Genomic DNA, 17298 nt, shown 5'->3' with positions numbered 1-17298 from the left:
CGTTGTGCGTGCGGGGGGAGCTGATGGATTGACAGCAACGTCTTGTACTAATAATCCCCTGAGCAAACCAGCCTCCGGGGGAAAAACATCTAAACTAACACACTTGGCAAGATTAGAAAGAGATTAAAAACATGCAAAGCATTTCCATATGATTGCTTTCCCCCCCATCTTTCCTCCAGGGGAAGGTAACTCCTACGCTCTGCTCCAAAAATAGGGCACTTCCATGAACTCCACTGTGGACTTTGATGGGTTACCTCTTGATGTTTGTGTCCCTGCTCAGAGCAGGAAAGTTGGACAAGTACATCTCTGGAGGGAACTCCAGCATTAACCTGACTCAAACTGAACAGAGACCTTTCCCTTACACACCACATCTGCTTATCAAAATATGTTTTGAAGGCTTTCCAACAGGCTTGCACGTACATTGTGCTCGCACAATGTAAGCTTGCACATACATTGACCACTTCCACAGCTTGCTCAGGTTTCCCTGGACTGCTGCCATAGGCATCTGCACCCCGGTCCACTTCCTTGACTGTGAACAAAGGCACTGGGTTGCACATTATTTATTTTAATTATCACTTCATAGTGTTGAGTGTTACTCAATGGTAAGAATACAAATAAAAAGAATTTCTCTGTGACACTACAGACTACATCAGGACTCCCAGCTCTAGAGACTGCATGGACCTCAGAGTGTAAGATTGCTTTCTTCAGCACAGAAATATAACCAAACCTCCACAGGTAGTCAAATGATGGTGCAGAAAACACACAAATGAAGAAACATTTTCTTAATGAAGTAGTAAATTTGTTTGAAGACAGACCTTAAGTAATTTCTCCTGAAGATCAGTACGTTTCTACCCACTTGGTAAAACTACATTATGCCTCTCATGGGAAATTGTATTAATAGAGACAGACCGTGGGGAAGGAGCTACCAGATCCTGTCAGGCTCAGCCAACGCGGTGGCACTGTTTGCCACCACAAGAGGTGATGTTCACATGTTGTCAGTGCCTGCACATCACCCATCAGGCCATTAAATTCAAACAGTAAAACAAACCTAAACCAAAGTGCAGCAGATCTGTTGGCAGCACTTATAGCATTAGTTCTTGGAGAAACCAAGGCAAAAGCCTGTGCATATGCCAGGGAAGGGGCAGGAGGTCTGTGGCCCAGACCCTGCTCCTACTCCTGCCAACAGAGAGGTCAGCAAAGGAGAATGGAAGAAAATGGGGTCTCAGGGCCACTTGTGCCTGTTAGACAGCCATGTCCCCATCTTCCCCCATCCTTAGGTGGAGGGTAGGCGCAGGATGGAGCTGGCTGTGTCTGCTGCATGGCCAGGGCGTCTCCATCCTCATGGACAGGGAAGCACGTCCACTCTGATAACCAAGGGAAAACCTCTGTATGGGTGCCTGGTGTTTCTTTGCAGCTCTCCATTTGCTTTCTTTTCTGGTTTTTCTTTTCTTTTTTTCTTTTTTACCCGAAAGAGTAATTTTTATTTTTAGCTTTTCTTTCACACAAAAAGTTGCTTTTTCTTTCTAAACACATTTGTTGCAAACAGTTGCCAACACCTTAGCTTTTTCTCTGTGTGTTTATGAGTGATGGAGTGTTTTTTCTCCTGGTTTTCTCCTCTTATTCTTCTCTTTAAAACCTTAGTGAAACTTCCACAATGCTTTTACACCACTGAAGCCCAGGGCTTGAGGCAGGGCAACAGCTAATTTCCATCTCAAACTGGGGATTCAAATAGTGTCCTCTCTTGACAAACAAATGGTGGATCCTTACATGCCCTTTTCTCTGTGCAGAGAGGAACAGATCCTGAGACCTGGTGCTGGTCTAGTATTTAAGAACTGGTGGAGCCTCAGCTCTGGAAAAAACTCCTTCCCAATGTTGGGAGAGCAGGTGATAAGGGATTTGAAGCCAGAACTCTTGCCCTTGAAACACCCCTGCATGAAACCTGCCACCTCCACTCCACCACCTGATGGTGCCTTTCAAAAGCATCAATGTGCATTCAAAGACAAAAACACCTACCCCAATGAAATCAGTACCAGAGATGTGCTCTGCTACTCAGAGGTGCTGGGGAGACTGACCCCTCTCAGCAAGGAGCCCCCAAAAAGCAATAAACTCTCTTCCTCACCCATGTTTCAAGTACCCATGCACACATCAGATGATAATCAGACACTTTGACCTTTCCTGTGCAGTGCTCCTTATCTCTCTAAGCAAATCACTGAGAAAACCACAGAGCAGTTCCTATTTCACTCATCAGACAGGGGCAAAAAGCCCCCCCGTGACACACAGAGCTGCTGACTGAGTTTATATATAAGCTGATAAAGAAAAAAATAACCTCTGTACCATAAGAGCTAGATGAAGCATATGTACATGAGTGCTCTGAGTGTGCACAAAGCCAAATCACCACCTGCCAGGACAGCCACACACTGCCACCCAGCAGGCAGGATGCCTCTTGATATAAACTGCCTGCTTTAAATAGGCTTTGAACAAAAGCTCTAGTGCATTTCTGAAGGCTAAATGTATAAGTAAGCCATTTGAAGCTAAAAAACACAGTTCAACAATGAAGCCTTGCTTTTCTCCTGCTCTTAGTGCTTTGGTTCACAACCACTTTCAAAACTTTGCTATTTCCACTGTCTCCAGGTTTGAGCTATAAAATTATTCCTGATGTCTTGAGAAAACTGATTTTGTTACACAGGAAAATGTGTGCTGGTGAAAAAGAGGTCCCTCCATAGAAATAGGTAACAGTAAGGGCACCCAAACAGTATTGCTCACTCCTGCCTGCTGGCAAGTTCATACACTTGAATAGGGGTTACAGGGATGTCTCACTGCCCAAGGACAGCCTTACAACCATGATCTAGGCCATGAACCTCTCCAATGTTCACATCTACACTAGCAGCTATGATAGGACTTCAGTGCTGGATATGCAGACTACAAACAAAGAGAAGTCACCTGCAAGGATTTCACTGTGTTGCAACAACCACCATTGAGTGCAACATGAAAATGTCTTTGTCAACAAAAGAAGATTTAATAAGGCAACCAGAATTGTTCTCCTTCTACTAATAATAGCCTCAGCACTGTCAGAGATGGCTTTCAGCACATAAATCAAAAAGGCACTTGAAACCCTTGTTGGGACTCATCAGATGGCATTCAGATGTCCCTAGTGCACATGCCTCCATCTGAGCCACTTTTCCAGACTTCTTTTATACCAAATGAAGAAATATTGGCATTTTTGAAGCATCATGAAGAAGTATTGGCACTTTTGAAGCATGATGCATCTGAGGCTGATGTTTAAAGCAGACCCCTTGAATTTCAACCTAGAAGTGGCTGGCCTGGCCAGCCCTTCCATGAGAGGCAAGCTGTTATGTCAGCAATGCCATGGTCTGCAGTGGTGGGGGAGAGTTGGATCTGTTACCATGTGAAATTGCACACAGAGACTCAAATGCTTTCTTTGCAGCTCCAGCAAGGCTAATTTGCCATCATCACATTAGCTCCTCTGCAGGGATAAGAGAAAACTCACATACTGGGAGAAATTGCATTAGGTTTATCTACTGGACTTCATAAAGAAAAATCCCTGTCTAAGCAAAATCATCTTAGCAACAAGCCAGGCGCTACTAAAGGCAGTGCAGCTCGACACGGCTCCTTGTCCCCTGCCTTCCCTCCTACACCATCACCCAACACAGCTTCTCCATACTCCGCCCTGTGCCACTGAGGTTCCTAGACATTTTCTCCTTCATTTCACTCTATTAAACCACTAATTGATTGACCAGATCAAGAAAGCCCAGATCTCTCCCCCGGGACGCTGTTGCATTTGTAGTGGCAACTGATTACGGATGGGCAGTTTTGCACAGCAAATCATTGTAGCATCAGCAGCCATGCTGGGAACATGAAACCCTGTGTTCCATCCCAGCCATGTCCCTCTGCTCTCCTGTGCTCACACCCCGCTCTGAGCCGCCTTCACCTCCCTAAGCCCCCTTCCCAGACAGTGCCAGATGCAATACCATGCACGTGGATGTGGTCCTTGCTCCATTTTCCTGCATCCAGGGAGCAAAACACTGTTTGGTGCATGCTGCTGAGCCTGCTGGATGAGGAGCACTGGGGATTCTGCTGTCTCTGGCCTCTCCTTGGCTATCCCTCCTTCCTTGCACAGGGGTGTGACAGGATCTAGCTTTAGCTATACCCACTCATCCACCAAAGATCATAAAACCAGTGTACTCCTTCCCTTAGCTAAAGGTATATGGGAAACTGGAGAGGGGAAAAGGCTTTTCGAAGCACAGAACACATGAGCAGCTGCTGACCTGCTTTGTTTGCAGGACCTGCCTCCCCAGTCCTATGTCTTTCCCCCCCAAAAAAACGCAGAGACATCTCTATAGTGAAAAATGAGCTCCATGAGCAGCATCTCCCCAGCCCGAAGCACTGCATTGGTATTCTAGTCTTCCCACACCTGCAAAGCAGCCTTATTTATCCCAAACCAACCAGCCTGCTGCTGAACACCAATGAATTACACCAGATGATACCTGATGTGATGAATGGGCACCATGTCCGAGTTGATGACTCAATGCCACCCCCTTGTGCAGGACAAAGCTTCCAGATACCCTTGCACAAGCAACACATAGGCTGAAATGGTGTTCTGTGCAGCTTCCGTGTGCAGACAGCAAAAAGAAAAGGAAAACCAATAAAAACAGGCAACGTTTTGCTTCTCAAATGATCATCACGCAAAGTATTGACTTTTCCAAATAATCTCATCAGTGTTGCTAGGCACAGAATTTATCCTGCAGCCGATGCAGATGCTGTTGTTTCACCATTCAAACTTGTTCTGACTTCAGAAAGCATTTTAGCCAAGACAGAGTGGTTTATTTTAATTAAAAGCCTATAAGCCAAGATTATTATTTCTTCTGTTGCTTACCCCCAGGGTCTGGAGATCCTCTACAACACATCCTCTGCCAACAATTTAACACTTGTGCCTGAAGGTCTCTGCAGTTAGAAACAATCTGGGCAAAAACTGTAAATGAATATGAAATCCCAGTTTCTCCTCTCTTTTCATCCCTCTCACTGGCTCAGAATAGCAGGACACAGTGGACAGATTTGAAGCCTGTTCGCCAAAAAAAGGAGCTAATATTTACCAGTAGCAATGTTTGTCTTTTCTGTAATGCTCTTGATCTAAATTGCTCTCCAGTCCTGAATGCCATGTGTTGGAAATGCATCAAAACTCACTTATACAAAGCACAGCTCTCATCGCTTAACTGGAATCAGACTCCTGTTCCCTGAGGTCTGGAAAAACAAATTCTCATGCCTTAAAATTGATCAAGTGGCATCTCCATGACCATGAAACAGCTACTGCATCATTGCAAAACCATTGATGGACACACTGGAGAAGACCAGCTTGAGAACAGTAAGTGTGAGCACAAGCAGGAGCAACTCGGAGAAGGCAGGAAGAGGAAGAGAGTGATGGGTGGCCACTCTTTAAGAAGTACAGAGGGAAAATGATGGAGATGGAAGTGGGAAGAAACCCTGTGAGGGATCTGGTAGGTCCAGCACCCCTGCACAGGCCTCTTCCCACTGGTTTCCAAAAGAGGGTTCAATAGATACTCCCAAAATCTCACCTATATAATAAACGCAGACCCTTTGGAAGCAGTCAAAGGGGATGCTTGAATCATTGCTGAAAGCATATCATGGCATGTCTGCCCCAAACCAGACACAATGGGGTCTCATTGGGTGCTGCCAGCCTTTAAACTACTCCTGACAATTCTCCTGTACACTGAGGACTGGCTAATGCTTACCAGGCAGCTGTGATTTAAGAAAAAATATTCAAGACAGCTTAAGACTCTCTTAAACATTTAAGACATTTAAAGATATCTGTGCACAGGTACATGTTACTTCCACTTGCATGCGTTTGGCAGGAGGATGATAAAACCATTTGGAAATAGAGCAAGAGGCATCCAGGGGTGTTCTCCACAAAACTGCTTGGTGTGTGCTGCATCCCACTTGGGAAAGAGACTCTGTGAGATGGAACAGAGTCCATGTTTCCTCAGCTCTCCTGATATTGATGGTCTATATTGACTTGGCTTAAAATAGTATTTGCAGGATGATTTTTCCCTCCTCTTAAATACTTCCCAACCCGGCTGAGAGACCACAGAGGGCCATTCTAACTGGAGCAGAACTGATCGCTGCTGCTACCTGAGAAAGAAACACACACACATATGACTCAATTTAAAGGCCACATGGGAAATCAAGGAGGGAAAATACATCTGAGAGACCCTCCACATCTCCACTCCCTACCGATGCTCAGGTCTCAGCTGAATCCTGCTTTTCTCAGGCTGACCACTGCTCTTTAGGCCACACGTATGATAGGACTGGTGTACCCTTTCTCTATTATTCCAAGCCTGACTCTTCCATACTTTATCCCTCTCTTTCTTCTCTATTCTTCTGTTTCTACCCCTTCCCCATCTACTGCAGCCCCACTGCTGTTGTAAGATCCTTTCCTTCTGCAGCTTTTGCCATCTAGAACTGCCTTCCTGTACCCCACCAACTCACAGCTTCATCTGCAAATGCATCTCCAGGCCCTCACTTGTTCCTTTGAATTCCACCCTCCTTCTGCTCTTGCTTATTATTTAACTCTGTCACTGCATTATTTAAAGTGTTATTAGGGCACGCTTGGAACAGAATCTGCACAAAGTGCCACAGTATCGTAAAAGCTGGACCCTCCGCACAAATACCCCAAGAGACAAAACAGTGACATTTGAAGAGAAGCCGTTTGGATGGAAGAGGGAACTTTCTGGATGCCAACATGGATTCCCTCTCCCCTTGGCACTGGTATAAGAGCCTCTTCAAGATGCCTTTTGCTGCCTGTAGCGTTGGGGTGAGGTTTCATGGTAGCATTGCCCAGCCAGCTGACACCAGAGTCTCTTCTTATCCCACCCTCACTGTCCTTGTAACCTAGCACCGGTCACATCCACAGGCTTGTGGCACTATCCCATCCTTAAAATCATTCCCTGGGGATGGCTGCAGGGGTGAAGTGCTCTATCAGCAGCCCAGACTCACCCCTCGCCCTGCCATTCCCATCCAACAAATGTGAAAATTGCATGTCAAAGGGATATGGAAACACAGCCAAGCTCCGGTTCCAAAAAGGGCTTTGTTTCAATGCAGACATAATCCCACTGGAGATAATGCAGATGCATAAATGCTTTGCTTAAGGACAAGGTGACTTATGGCCCTGCAGATGGCTTCAGTAAAGCCAGGTAGGAATGGGCAAAGGAGGGAACCTGTTTCCTGAATGACACTTCCATATGTGAGGTTTTTCTTGCTTTTTCTTTGGGAATAAGCAGCAAAATTATTGTATTCTTCATGAGCTCTCCTACCCCAGGAGAACTGAAATCTGAGATTAAATCTTCTCTTCAAGGGCTTTGAAATCCAGGAAAGTGCTATGTAAAGAGTTGTATTTTTACCCTTATAAGTAAAAGACCATAAACATTTTTCCTGAGGCCCTGGAGCACTTGTTCAGTTCAGCCAAAGCTTTGCTGCCTGCAGATAACCCCCAGGGCTGTCTCTTCCCATCATGAGGCTGCTTTCCTGAAGCCTCTGCCCTCTTTTCACTCATCCCACTGCAGCCTTAGGGGCACAAGGGCCATTGTCCCCACCACATGAAAGAGCATGATGAAAGCTCAGACCCAGCATCCTGCTGCTCTAAAACCAGAGCACACATCCTCCCTGCCTTGCTTCCTCTGAGCAAAGCCACCACAGGCATTTACAAAGGCTGAAGGGTCACTAAATGGTGGCAAGTTAACCTGTGAGCTGAATTTTAGGGAGGGCTCCAGACTTGTCTGCTTCTCTATCAGAGAATTCAGCCTGTGAATATGATCTTCCCAGTGGGTATTTCTGCTTCTTAAATAGCTCCAGCAAGGCCAGTTCCACCGGGGGGTCTGGAAAGCACCAATGGCTCAGTGGGACAGTGATGGTGCTTCCTCTTCTCCCCATTGCTCACGTGCTGGGATGAGGCTTGCAAGGTGCAATGAAGGCAATGAAACATTCATGACTACCACGTTCCTGCCCCTCATGGTGTATGTTTAGCTCTCATGTCCACACAGATATGTTACAAATCACTGCAGCTTCATCAATGCCAAACTCTTGCTCTGACAACCTAATGCTAGAATCCAGACCAGGATTTCAATTTCTATCACGTCAGGAGGCCAGGAACAAGTTTTTAAAAGACTTTTACAAAACTCCACCCAATTCAGTCTGGACAGTGGTGGAGGGTAGTAAAAGGAGACAGAAACGCTTACATCCAGGTTTCACTCTTCTGACTTACATAAACTTGGTAACAGCTAAAGTTTATTAGCAAGCAGAGGCTGTTGGATGATCAGTGAAATGAGCAGTGATCTCACAGGAAGCCACATATCTAATCCATTGGCAAGAACCATGCAGCACTGTGTTCTGGGAGGTTTTTATTCCCTACCATAAGAGCCTGGACTGTCCCTGCTTTTCCAGGAAGGTTTAATGCTATTTAAAATCACACTGTGCAACAGACATAAGGCAGCTCCCACTGCTAGACCTGCCTCCCCTCTGATGCCTGAAGACAGCAGGACCAAACCACCTCAGGGTAACATCATGGGTAAAACTTGCACTGGAACCCAGAGTGGTCTTGCAGAGCATATTGTGAGATAGACCCCAGTAGCCTTTACACAACCGTTCACGCTCAGCAAAACATCTCATGCTTCTCAACAGATCAATTCTGGAAACTATTGATAGTTGGCTGAAATTGCATTTAAAAATAATCACTTACCTGCCAGAATATGCTGTCTATTGTATTTCCCAGAAAGCCATCTCTGCCTTCCGATGACACCAGCTTAGGTCCCAGAATAGTCATAAATTCATCAAAATCAACCTGGCCATCCCCTGGAATGAAAGAAAAAGATCAATGTTTTCACTGAAGTACCACTTAGTGCCATTGCCCAACATGCTGCTCTGGATCTGATGCACATCATGGACCCACACATGCACTATGGCACCTCATGAACAACTTCATGGCGCCTACAGACCCAGATTCATTGATATCCCAATGAATGGCCCCTCTTGTGGTATATCCAGACCTGAAGACAGGACCCAAACAGAGATGATGAACAACAGATCATTCCTCAGCGCTGGAGCTTGTAGGCAAGTCACTTCTCAGAAAACCCATTCTTGGCAGGAGGACAGCAGCCATTAGCATGGCCAAGGCTCTTCCTTTCTACAGAACTGCCAGACAGACAGGTCTCTGCAAAGCTTTTACAGGGCCAACCCCGCTCTTTAGAGCAAGGGAGCACACACAGAGGGAAGAACCAGACTAATCCAGAAGGCATTTCATTTCAGCTTTCCATCAGCATCTGTCTCTTAGAAGCCCTGTGCACTCAGCATGTAGAGCAGGCAGTGTAGACACAGCTTCAGCACCATTAGCAGGAAGAGGAGACTGCTCCTGCTGTTAATGAACTGAGCCTATGCAGCCCCAAGCCCCTGCAGTATATTGTATATTTTGTAAATGAGGCACGTGGCTGTTTGAAGTATATCTGAGCCTTGTGTCAAATGTTACTTTCCCCTCAGAGAACTTCTGCAATGCTTACTGAAAATGGCAAAAAAAAAAAAAGAAGGGAAAATCATGCCTGTTGAAGGCTCTTAAAAATTCCTGCTCCTCTGAGCAGGGTAGTTCAATGTCTGTATCTCTCCTTTGTCTATCAGTCCATAGATGTATCGTCCTACATATTATTAGGCCGATTGATATGGGTGGCTATATTGTCTGGGAGCGGAATCAGCAACTGTAAGACTTTCAAATTGTCTTTTGCTCAAATTCATCTGGAACTGACTGCATCCACCTCTCCATGTAGTTTCTGTTGCTAAATTATTAGGGGTAAAAGAAGTGCCTAAAGCCATCAGGCTAAAGCAGATCAATGCAAGGACTACTATGAAAATGTCACTATTGACTGCAGTACCTGCAGCCGCCCTGCATGATAGCTTCACCACGTGCACCGCATGCTGCTCCTATCTGTCCTTCTTATTATATTTCATATGCTTGGTCTGAGCGTATGCACTGATTAAACTCTCTGCATGTCCTTATCTTTGCAGAAACACAGGGTGAAAATAAGCAGAGTCAAAACACTTGCCAGAATACTGATCTCTATTTACTAGGCTCTGCCTGTAATTTCTTGAAGACAAGAGTGAATATCCTGGGGGTGAGCCCCTGGCGGGGGCTTTGAAAGGAAACCCAGCAGGGATTCATAATAGCTTTGATCCTGTAACGTGCAGGAGGAGCCCATCCAACTGCTAAAGTTGCTCACACTTTCAGGACTCAGCCCACACTGAAGAGTTCTGTGGGGCTGGAGTGGGTTGAGCTTTTGCAGGATGGAGCTCATTTCTTTATACAGACAATGAAAGGGGTGGACATCCACCACTTGGAAAGCCATTCTTTAAAACGTTTACGGGCTATGAGAAAATGTGTTCCTTCTGCTTCCCCACGGGAGGCATCAGTTTATGGCATCAAGTCGGACTGTATCAGTCACAGCAGGTTGGATCATGTTGGGGAAGGTAATGCAAGGTGACAGTGGATTTGGGGTGATTTACATTGCAATACATCAAAGGAAAGGCAGCAACAAACCCATACACTATCATGCAAATCAGGTTAAAGAAATTAGACAGATTAGCAAGAAAACAATCTGCATTTTAAAGAATTCTAGTACCTGCCCCTGCATATATTTTGTCGATCCATATGTGACCCCAAGACACTGAGTTATTCAATTCGCATTTTCTGCAATGTCATTTCATCCACAGAGGAGAGTCAGGACTTAGTCCTACACATGACTCAGGAGAAAGCAGGTGCCAGGACTCTTGGGCTCTGTGTCTGACTCAGAACAAGACTTTGGACAAACCCTTGCTCATGGCTTCCCTGTGCCTTTGCCAAGGATCATAACTAACTGCACAGGGTTTAATTATCAGCTTAATTATAGCATTTTCCACAACCTCAGAAGAAAGATGCCATTATAAAATGCATTATCCATTTATTGACTGCTTTTTCAATTAAAACTGTTAACTAGCAAGGAAACCAGACCCCAAAACATTTTGCCTGGTAGAAATATCCCTTTAACATTTGTTTTTAGTTGCAGAAAACAAAGCTTCCTGGCGTCAGGATCTCAGGAGACTGCAGCATCCTAATACCAAGAAAGAGAACTCAGAATTTTGGCTGCAAATTCCATTTACAGTATTTAAAAGCCAGGAGAGAAAAATTATTAAAAACAACACGTAGGCTCCAAGACACACCCAGCACAACTCTGCATGGTTGCAAGGTGAAAATGCAGGGGGTTGCTCTCCACAGCCATGGCATAACCAGGTAATGTCCAATACCCACACTGCCTGCAGGATCTATAAGCATCCAGGCTACCCACCGGATGCTGAGACCACTCAGCTTGAAATTTGTGTGGGGCACAGTCAAAAGATGCCTTCCTCCTCCTCCTTGCCATAGTCACACACACAGTGTGCTACAAGCTGATGTGTGATGCACACATCAAGCATCTGCTTGAGAATCTGCATTGGAGGCAAATCAAACACCGCGCAGAACCCCACGTTCGGCTTTGCTGTGCCTCCAGATGTGCTCCTTGCCTCAATGTAGTTGATATCCAGAGCGAGTGATGTGCAACTTATTCAGAAATGAACTTTTAGTTGGGTTAAGGGGTGGGAAAAAGGGAGAGTAAAGGCCAGGCTGGAGCATGAGTGCTGTCTACACTGCTCTCACCTTCCCTTGCTCCTTTCCGTGAGCCGTCCAGCAAGCCCTGAACAACACAGCTGTCAGCAGCGATCACAAAGCCCCAGTCTCTCACTGTCCCCTCTGGCCAATTTATGTGTGTGGTGTTCACATCCTTCCCCACCATCTGTCTGCAACTACTTCAGCATAAACTCATCACACTAAAGGAAAACAACCTCGAGGACAGATGGGGCACAAGCAGGAGAAATACTATGGCCAGGATGTGGGGACTGTGCTCCCTCCAATGATAGTTGCAGCTATTTTCTTCTCCCTGCTCCCATTAGCTACAAATACAAGCATGGTTTATAAACCAGAGCCATGCTGTAGTCACTGATGAAGGTACTCACACATTCAGTAACTTATTTACAAACTCAGAAGGCAGGGAAACCTCAAGGGATGGTAATGCGGGAGAGCTGGGGCAGGAGAAGACTGTTAGGGGACATGGTGGGCAAGGACCAGAGGGGTTCTGGGCAGGATGTAGTCCAGATGCCACCCCATCCCTGAGTAACAACTCATTAGCCAAGGGACAGTTACTGCTTGTGTGGGTGACCTTAGCAAAACAGTGGAGCTGAGCTGTATCACTAACCCCTAAACCTCTTAACTCCCTTAACCAACTAGAACATCTATTTATTTACTAACAGTTATGCCCTAACATTTTTCTCTACCATAATGTTTCCTCTTAATCTTAATCCCAGCATTAATGTCAAAGAGTCAGAAGGGGGTTAGCAATCATGTGGCTGAACCTTGAATGACTAAAACTATGACTCAGAACATTGCTGGCCACATCATCAGAGACAAATCAGGTCTGCTTATCATTACTAGTCCATTAGCATCCTCTGGGTACTAAGTGCTTCTGATACCCACAAAGGTTTGCTCCCTGCAAGACACTGTCTCAGTTATGACAAAAAGCAGGCATATGTGATAATAAAAAGGAATAGCAAATAGATGCACTGTCAATGGCCACAGGAGCAATTGTGTGAGCCTGACTAATTGCTCTATCACAGAAAGAGGGTGCTGAATCATGGAATCATAGGATCATAGAATCATAGAATGGGTTGAGTTGGGAGGGACCTTGAAGCTTATGCAGTCCCAGCCCCCTGCCACGGGCAGGGACACCTTCCACTAGAGCAGCTTGCTCCAAGCCCTGTCCAACCTGGCCTTGAACACTGCCAGGGATGGGGCAGCCACAGCTTCTCTGGGCACCCTGTGCCAGGACCTCAGCACCCTCACAGGGAAGGATCAGCATCCTCATAAGGAAGAACACAACTGTCCCAATCCAGCAGGGTTTACCATCAGCAGTGGCTTGCCCATGTTGGATGTGCCAGGCAGGAAGAGTGCAGCAGACCACCCCCAAATCATACCAGACCTGGAAGAGGAGAGAGGGATTAAGCAGAGGTGGGAAGGCAAATCCCCACGTCCCAGGTAGCAGCAGCCTGTGCGTGGGCTCTTGCCTGGCTCCTGCCAGAGCTCTTCTGCTTTGAAGGAATAATTAAATGCTCAGAGGAGCAGTGGCATGAACACATCTCATCCTCCATCCCCTTGAGAGAGCCCCGATCCCCAGCCCTCAGTCGACCTCTGTCTGTCCAAACATCTCCCATTGGAGTGGCTCCCTTGGAGCGCAAATTAAATATTCATTGGGCTGGAGAAAGACAGATCAAGAGAGGGAAAGAAAGAGGGGGAAAAACACGCATGGATTGCATCACCTATATACAAGGGCACAACAGAGACTTACACCTGGGTTTCAGAGCCTTGTGCCTTAAACTGGGAGCCTGTTTAATCTGGCCTGACTGCTTCATAAATAAGGCTTTTCTGTGGCCAGTCTCAGGACAATGGGGTTCTTCCTCCTCCTTAAAAGTTTCTTGTAATGGCATTGAAATGAGGCACACATTTAAACAGAGATGGGGATCTGCTGCATGGAGACTGATAAGTATTCTCCCTTTTTTTCCTTCGAGTTTGACCTCCAGAGTGCAGCTAGGTGATATATTTAAAGTTAATGAGCTAGTCTTTTGCAGCTTGGGTCCCAGGCGCATACAACACTCCTGTTTATTTTTATTCTCTTAATAGCTAGCTGCAGTGATTCTCTGTCCCAGTCTGTGTCATTGTGCCCATAAAGTAACCTGTGCAGTAATAATACAGTCTGGTGAAGACTGTTGCTGCTGCTGTGTCTTAAAATGATGCAGAGGATGTGCACAGAAAAGCTCCAGCCACAGGATATTTCCAGACAAGTATCTCAGCTTCAGAGATTTTAAGGTCAGAGGAGAACAACCCCATCACCAGCCTGAACCTTTCCCCAGCACAACCCAGAGAATTTCTGCCTAATTACAGCCTCAATCTGTAACTTCAACGACAGCTAGGGAAAGTCTTTCATAAAACTTTCTACTTTTAAAACACTTTTAGTTATAGACATCCATGAAACTGGTTGAAATGAGGAGACAAAGCTCCATACAATGATGACACAGCTGTTCTGCAGTGGGGAAACTGAGGCACTGAGCATCACCTTCCCTTCTCAGCCATCCATGCACTGGATCAAAGACAGAATTTGCTACTACTTATGAACCTCTTCTTAATACTGAACTGCAAAGCTGACTGGCTTCACCAGTAGCAATAATTACTCTTCATTCTTTGCAGCAGGAATACATAATATGATAATCCCCATTTTACAAATAAAAGCAGACACAAAGAATGTGGTCTCTATAAATATAGACAAGTCTCATCAAATCCATCTCGCCAACCAAATTTCTCAGCTCAGCAGCACACTTTAAAGGACAGTCACGTTTAAATGTTGCTAGATCATCTCTCTCATATGAAAATCAGAGGCTCTTGAGGACAAACACAAAGTCTGCAATAACTTGTCTATGCTTTTCCTATTAACTTTGCATTTTAAACACAGAAGCAGTTTCTGGTCTACCTTCAGCAGCCTGGGCTGGTTTACATAGCTTCATGTTGAAATGTTGAAACACAAGGAGTTGTCCAGGTAGTAAAGTAGAAAAAAAACCAAACCAAACCAAACACAAAACCAAACGAAACACACCAAAAAAACCCAAACAAAGACAAAAAAACACAAACCACCCAAACAAAAACTAAAACAAAAATAAGAAGAGGGAGAGACAAAAAAGAGAACATGTTTTCAGCCTGTGATGTTACCATTGTCCCACACAGAGCAGCTCAAGCTGATCTTATGGACAGAAGCAAATATTGGGCAATGCAACATCTAAGAGCAAGGAACTCGCCTTCTGCAGGCCCCAGGGGAAAGCTTGGCACTTCTGTTTGCCATCTCCATTGGACTCGCTCCAGCACTGGACCTCCTCTGGCCTCGCTCCAACAGCTCCGCGTCCCTCTTGTGCTGTTGCCCCAGAGCTGGATCAGGACTGCAGGGGGGTCTCCCCAGACCACAGCAGAGGCAGAGAATCCCCTTCGTGAGCTGCTGCTCACGTTCTGGGGGTGCAGCCCAGCACACGGGGGGGTTCTGGGCTCAAGCGCACACTGAAACCGGGTCATAGAGAGCTTCTCCTCACCCCGCACCCCAAGTCCTTCTCCTCAGGCTGCTCTCAACCCATTCTCCACCCAGCCTGTTTGTGCTTGGGATTTTTTTTACTGTTTGTGGTTTTGGGGTGGGGATTTTGGCTTATTTTTTTCCCATCTTCACCCCCCTGCTCTACAAAGAGCCCTTGGGAGGAGCTTGGGAATATGCACCATTTTAAATTGGGATTTCTTGCCCCTGTCTTTTATTACTCACAAGGATGTCATAGCTGGATTTATCTACTACTGCTGACACATCACATAATGTGATAAAAGGTAACAGGTAGCTCACTTGTACACTGATGAAACCAGCTCGTCTTTTGCTTGATCAAAGTATTTCCTATTTATACTATAATAAACAATTTGACACACTGGAGGTTTCTTTCCTCTGGTGTTAGCCTGAAGTCATTTTTCCAGGATACCGAAAACCAGCTGCTCCTCTAATTAGTACACTGAGTGCTTATTTTATTCCTCAGATAAAAGTGTCTTATGTTGTAATGAAACAGTTTGACACTCAAGTCACACATTCATCTATTTTATCGCAAAAGTCTGCTTAAAGAGCAGGCATCCCAGATAAGGCAACACATTTAATGTGCCATTTCTCTGCATTTTTATTAGCATTACTGCCAATTGGAAGAATTTACAAATAATTTCTTTTCCAGCACATAAATATATGAAATATTTTACTTTCCACATTCTGGCAGAACACTTCAGGTCACTCTCCAGATTGCAGACAGAACTGTAGGCATCTCTCATAGTCTGCGATATTTACATTCATGCAATAATTTATGTCTTAGAGTAAAGCAAATCAAGGGTATAAACTAAGGTGAGATTTGGCCTCTACATTCAGATCAAAAGCAAACAGTCAGTCCTTATAAGTACAGCAGACTGGAGAGATGCCCAGCTATACTAAACAACCTTCTGCTGCAATACCATCATGAACCATTTTTATCAAAGATGTAAGCAAAGCTCTGGCCTCGTGTGAATTTCATGCTCCAATATATGATGGAGCCACAACTCCTCGCCTCCCTTCCCCAAAAGAGGCATTTTTGCACAGAAAATCAAATCTCTTTCCCTTCTGTTTGGGTACTTTCATCTCTCCCATCACAGCAATGCTGTAACACCTTCCAGTAGTTCATAAAACGATGAGTTTGATGATTTATAAGACTCATCTTGTGACTTTGAAATATTCCAAGTAGATTCCCATTTTTCTCCCTGATACATTTTTTTTATGCCAACTATAATATATCCCCTGCAGCTGCTGCTTTCCTTTTCACTTGGGTGAAGCAGACCTTGCAGAACAGCAAAGAAGGAAAGGTGGAGAAGGCAGTAGGAAGTGCAGTGGATACTTCAGCCTCTGATGCTCTACTTCCTTCAGTGAGGACTGGCAAGAGTTAGGTATTCCCTGGAAATAAGTGCATTCAGAGAAGCTGAACGGGACAGAATGTACCTTGGAGTGTGGTCCCTTGCAGGGCTGTGGACTGTCCTCAGCCAAGGCTGAGGGCTTCACATGTGCCACCACTAATTCCCACTATTCATCCCTTACCCTATCACAGGAACCAAATATCTCCTGTCCCAGTGGCCCAAACTTGCCTCAGCTTTTGGGGTAAAAAAGCAGGTCAATGGACAACCTTGTAGTCAGCATCTTGGGAGCATTGGACAGCTGCCCCTGGGTAAGAGAAGCTGGGTTTTGATGCTTCTCAGGACAGGATTTGCGGTGAGCTTGCATCTGCCTGTATGCAGGAAAATACATTTTGCTCTGTTTTGTCAGCCCCAAGACATCCTAAAGTCCCTTTGTACTGTTTCTTAGCTAAACTTCTATCTCTTCCCCAGCCCTGCAGCAGCTTTGCCGTGCCACAGCACCGCAGCCCAGCAGAGAAGTAACCCACAACTCTCCATGTGCCATGGGTTTCAGGGCATAGGACTACCTGCCTCCTAGCAATCCCAACAGGCAGGAGTCCCCTCCTGCCATTCTGAGCCCCAGAGGACATTTGGAAGCTCTTGAACATCCTCAGCGTTACCCTGTCACA

At 45.5% G+C, this 17298-nt stretch overlaps 1 protein-coding gene across 3 annotated transcripts in view; it reads right to left on the bottom strand.

Moving 5' to 3' along the window:
- Nucleotides 1–17298, bottom strand: part of CALN1 (calneuron 1) — a 133173-nt gene that overhangs the window by 38534 nt on the left and 77341 nt on the right. For all 3 annotated transcript variants that reach the window (XM_061470330.1, XM_061470331.1, XM_061470332.1), the window contains one exon: nt 8768–8880. In XM_061470330.1, coding sequence (XP_061326314.1) covers nt 8768–8880 — 113 coding nt within the window. The remainder of the gene's footprint in view (nt 1–8767; nt 8881–17298) is intronic.

Source organism: Pezoporus flaviventris, unplaced genomic scaffold (genome assembly GCF_033815535.1).
Source record: "Pezoporus flaviventris isolate CSIRO_AGI_PZ_B2104156 unplaced genomic scaffold, CSIRO_AGI_Pfla_v1 ptg000063l, whole genome shotgun sequence".
Classification (NCBI taxonomy): domain Eukaryota; kingdom Metazoa; phylum Chordata; class Aves; order Psittaciformes; family Psittacidae; genus Pezoporus; species Pezoporus flaviventris.
This window is presented reverse-complemented; position numbering and strand designations above follow the sequence as displayed.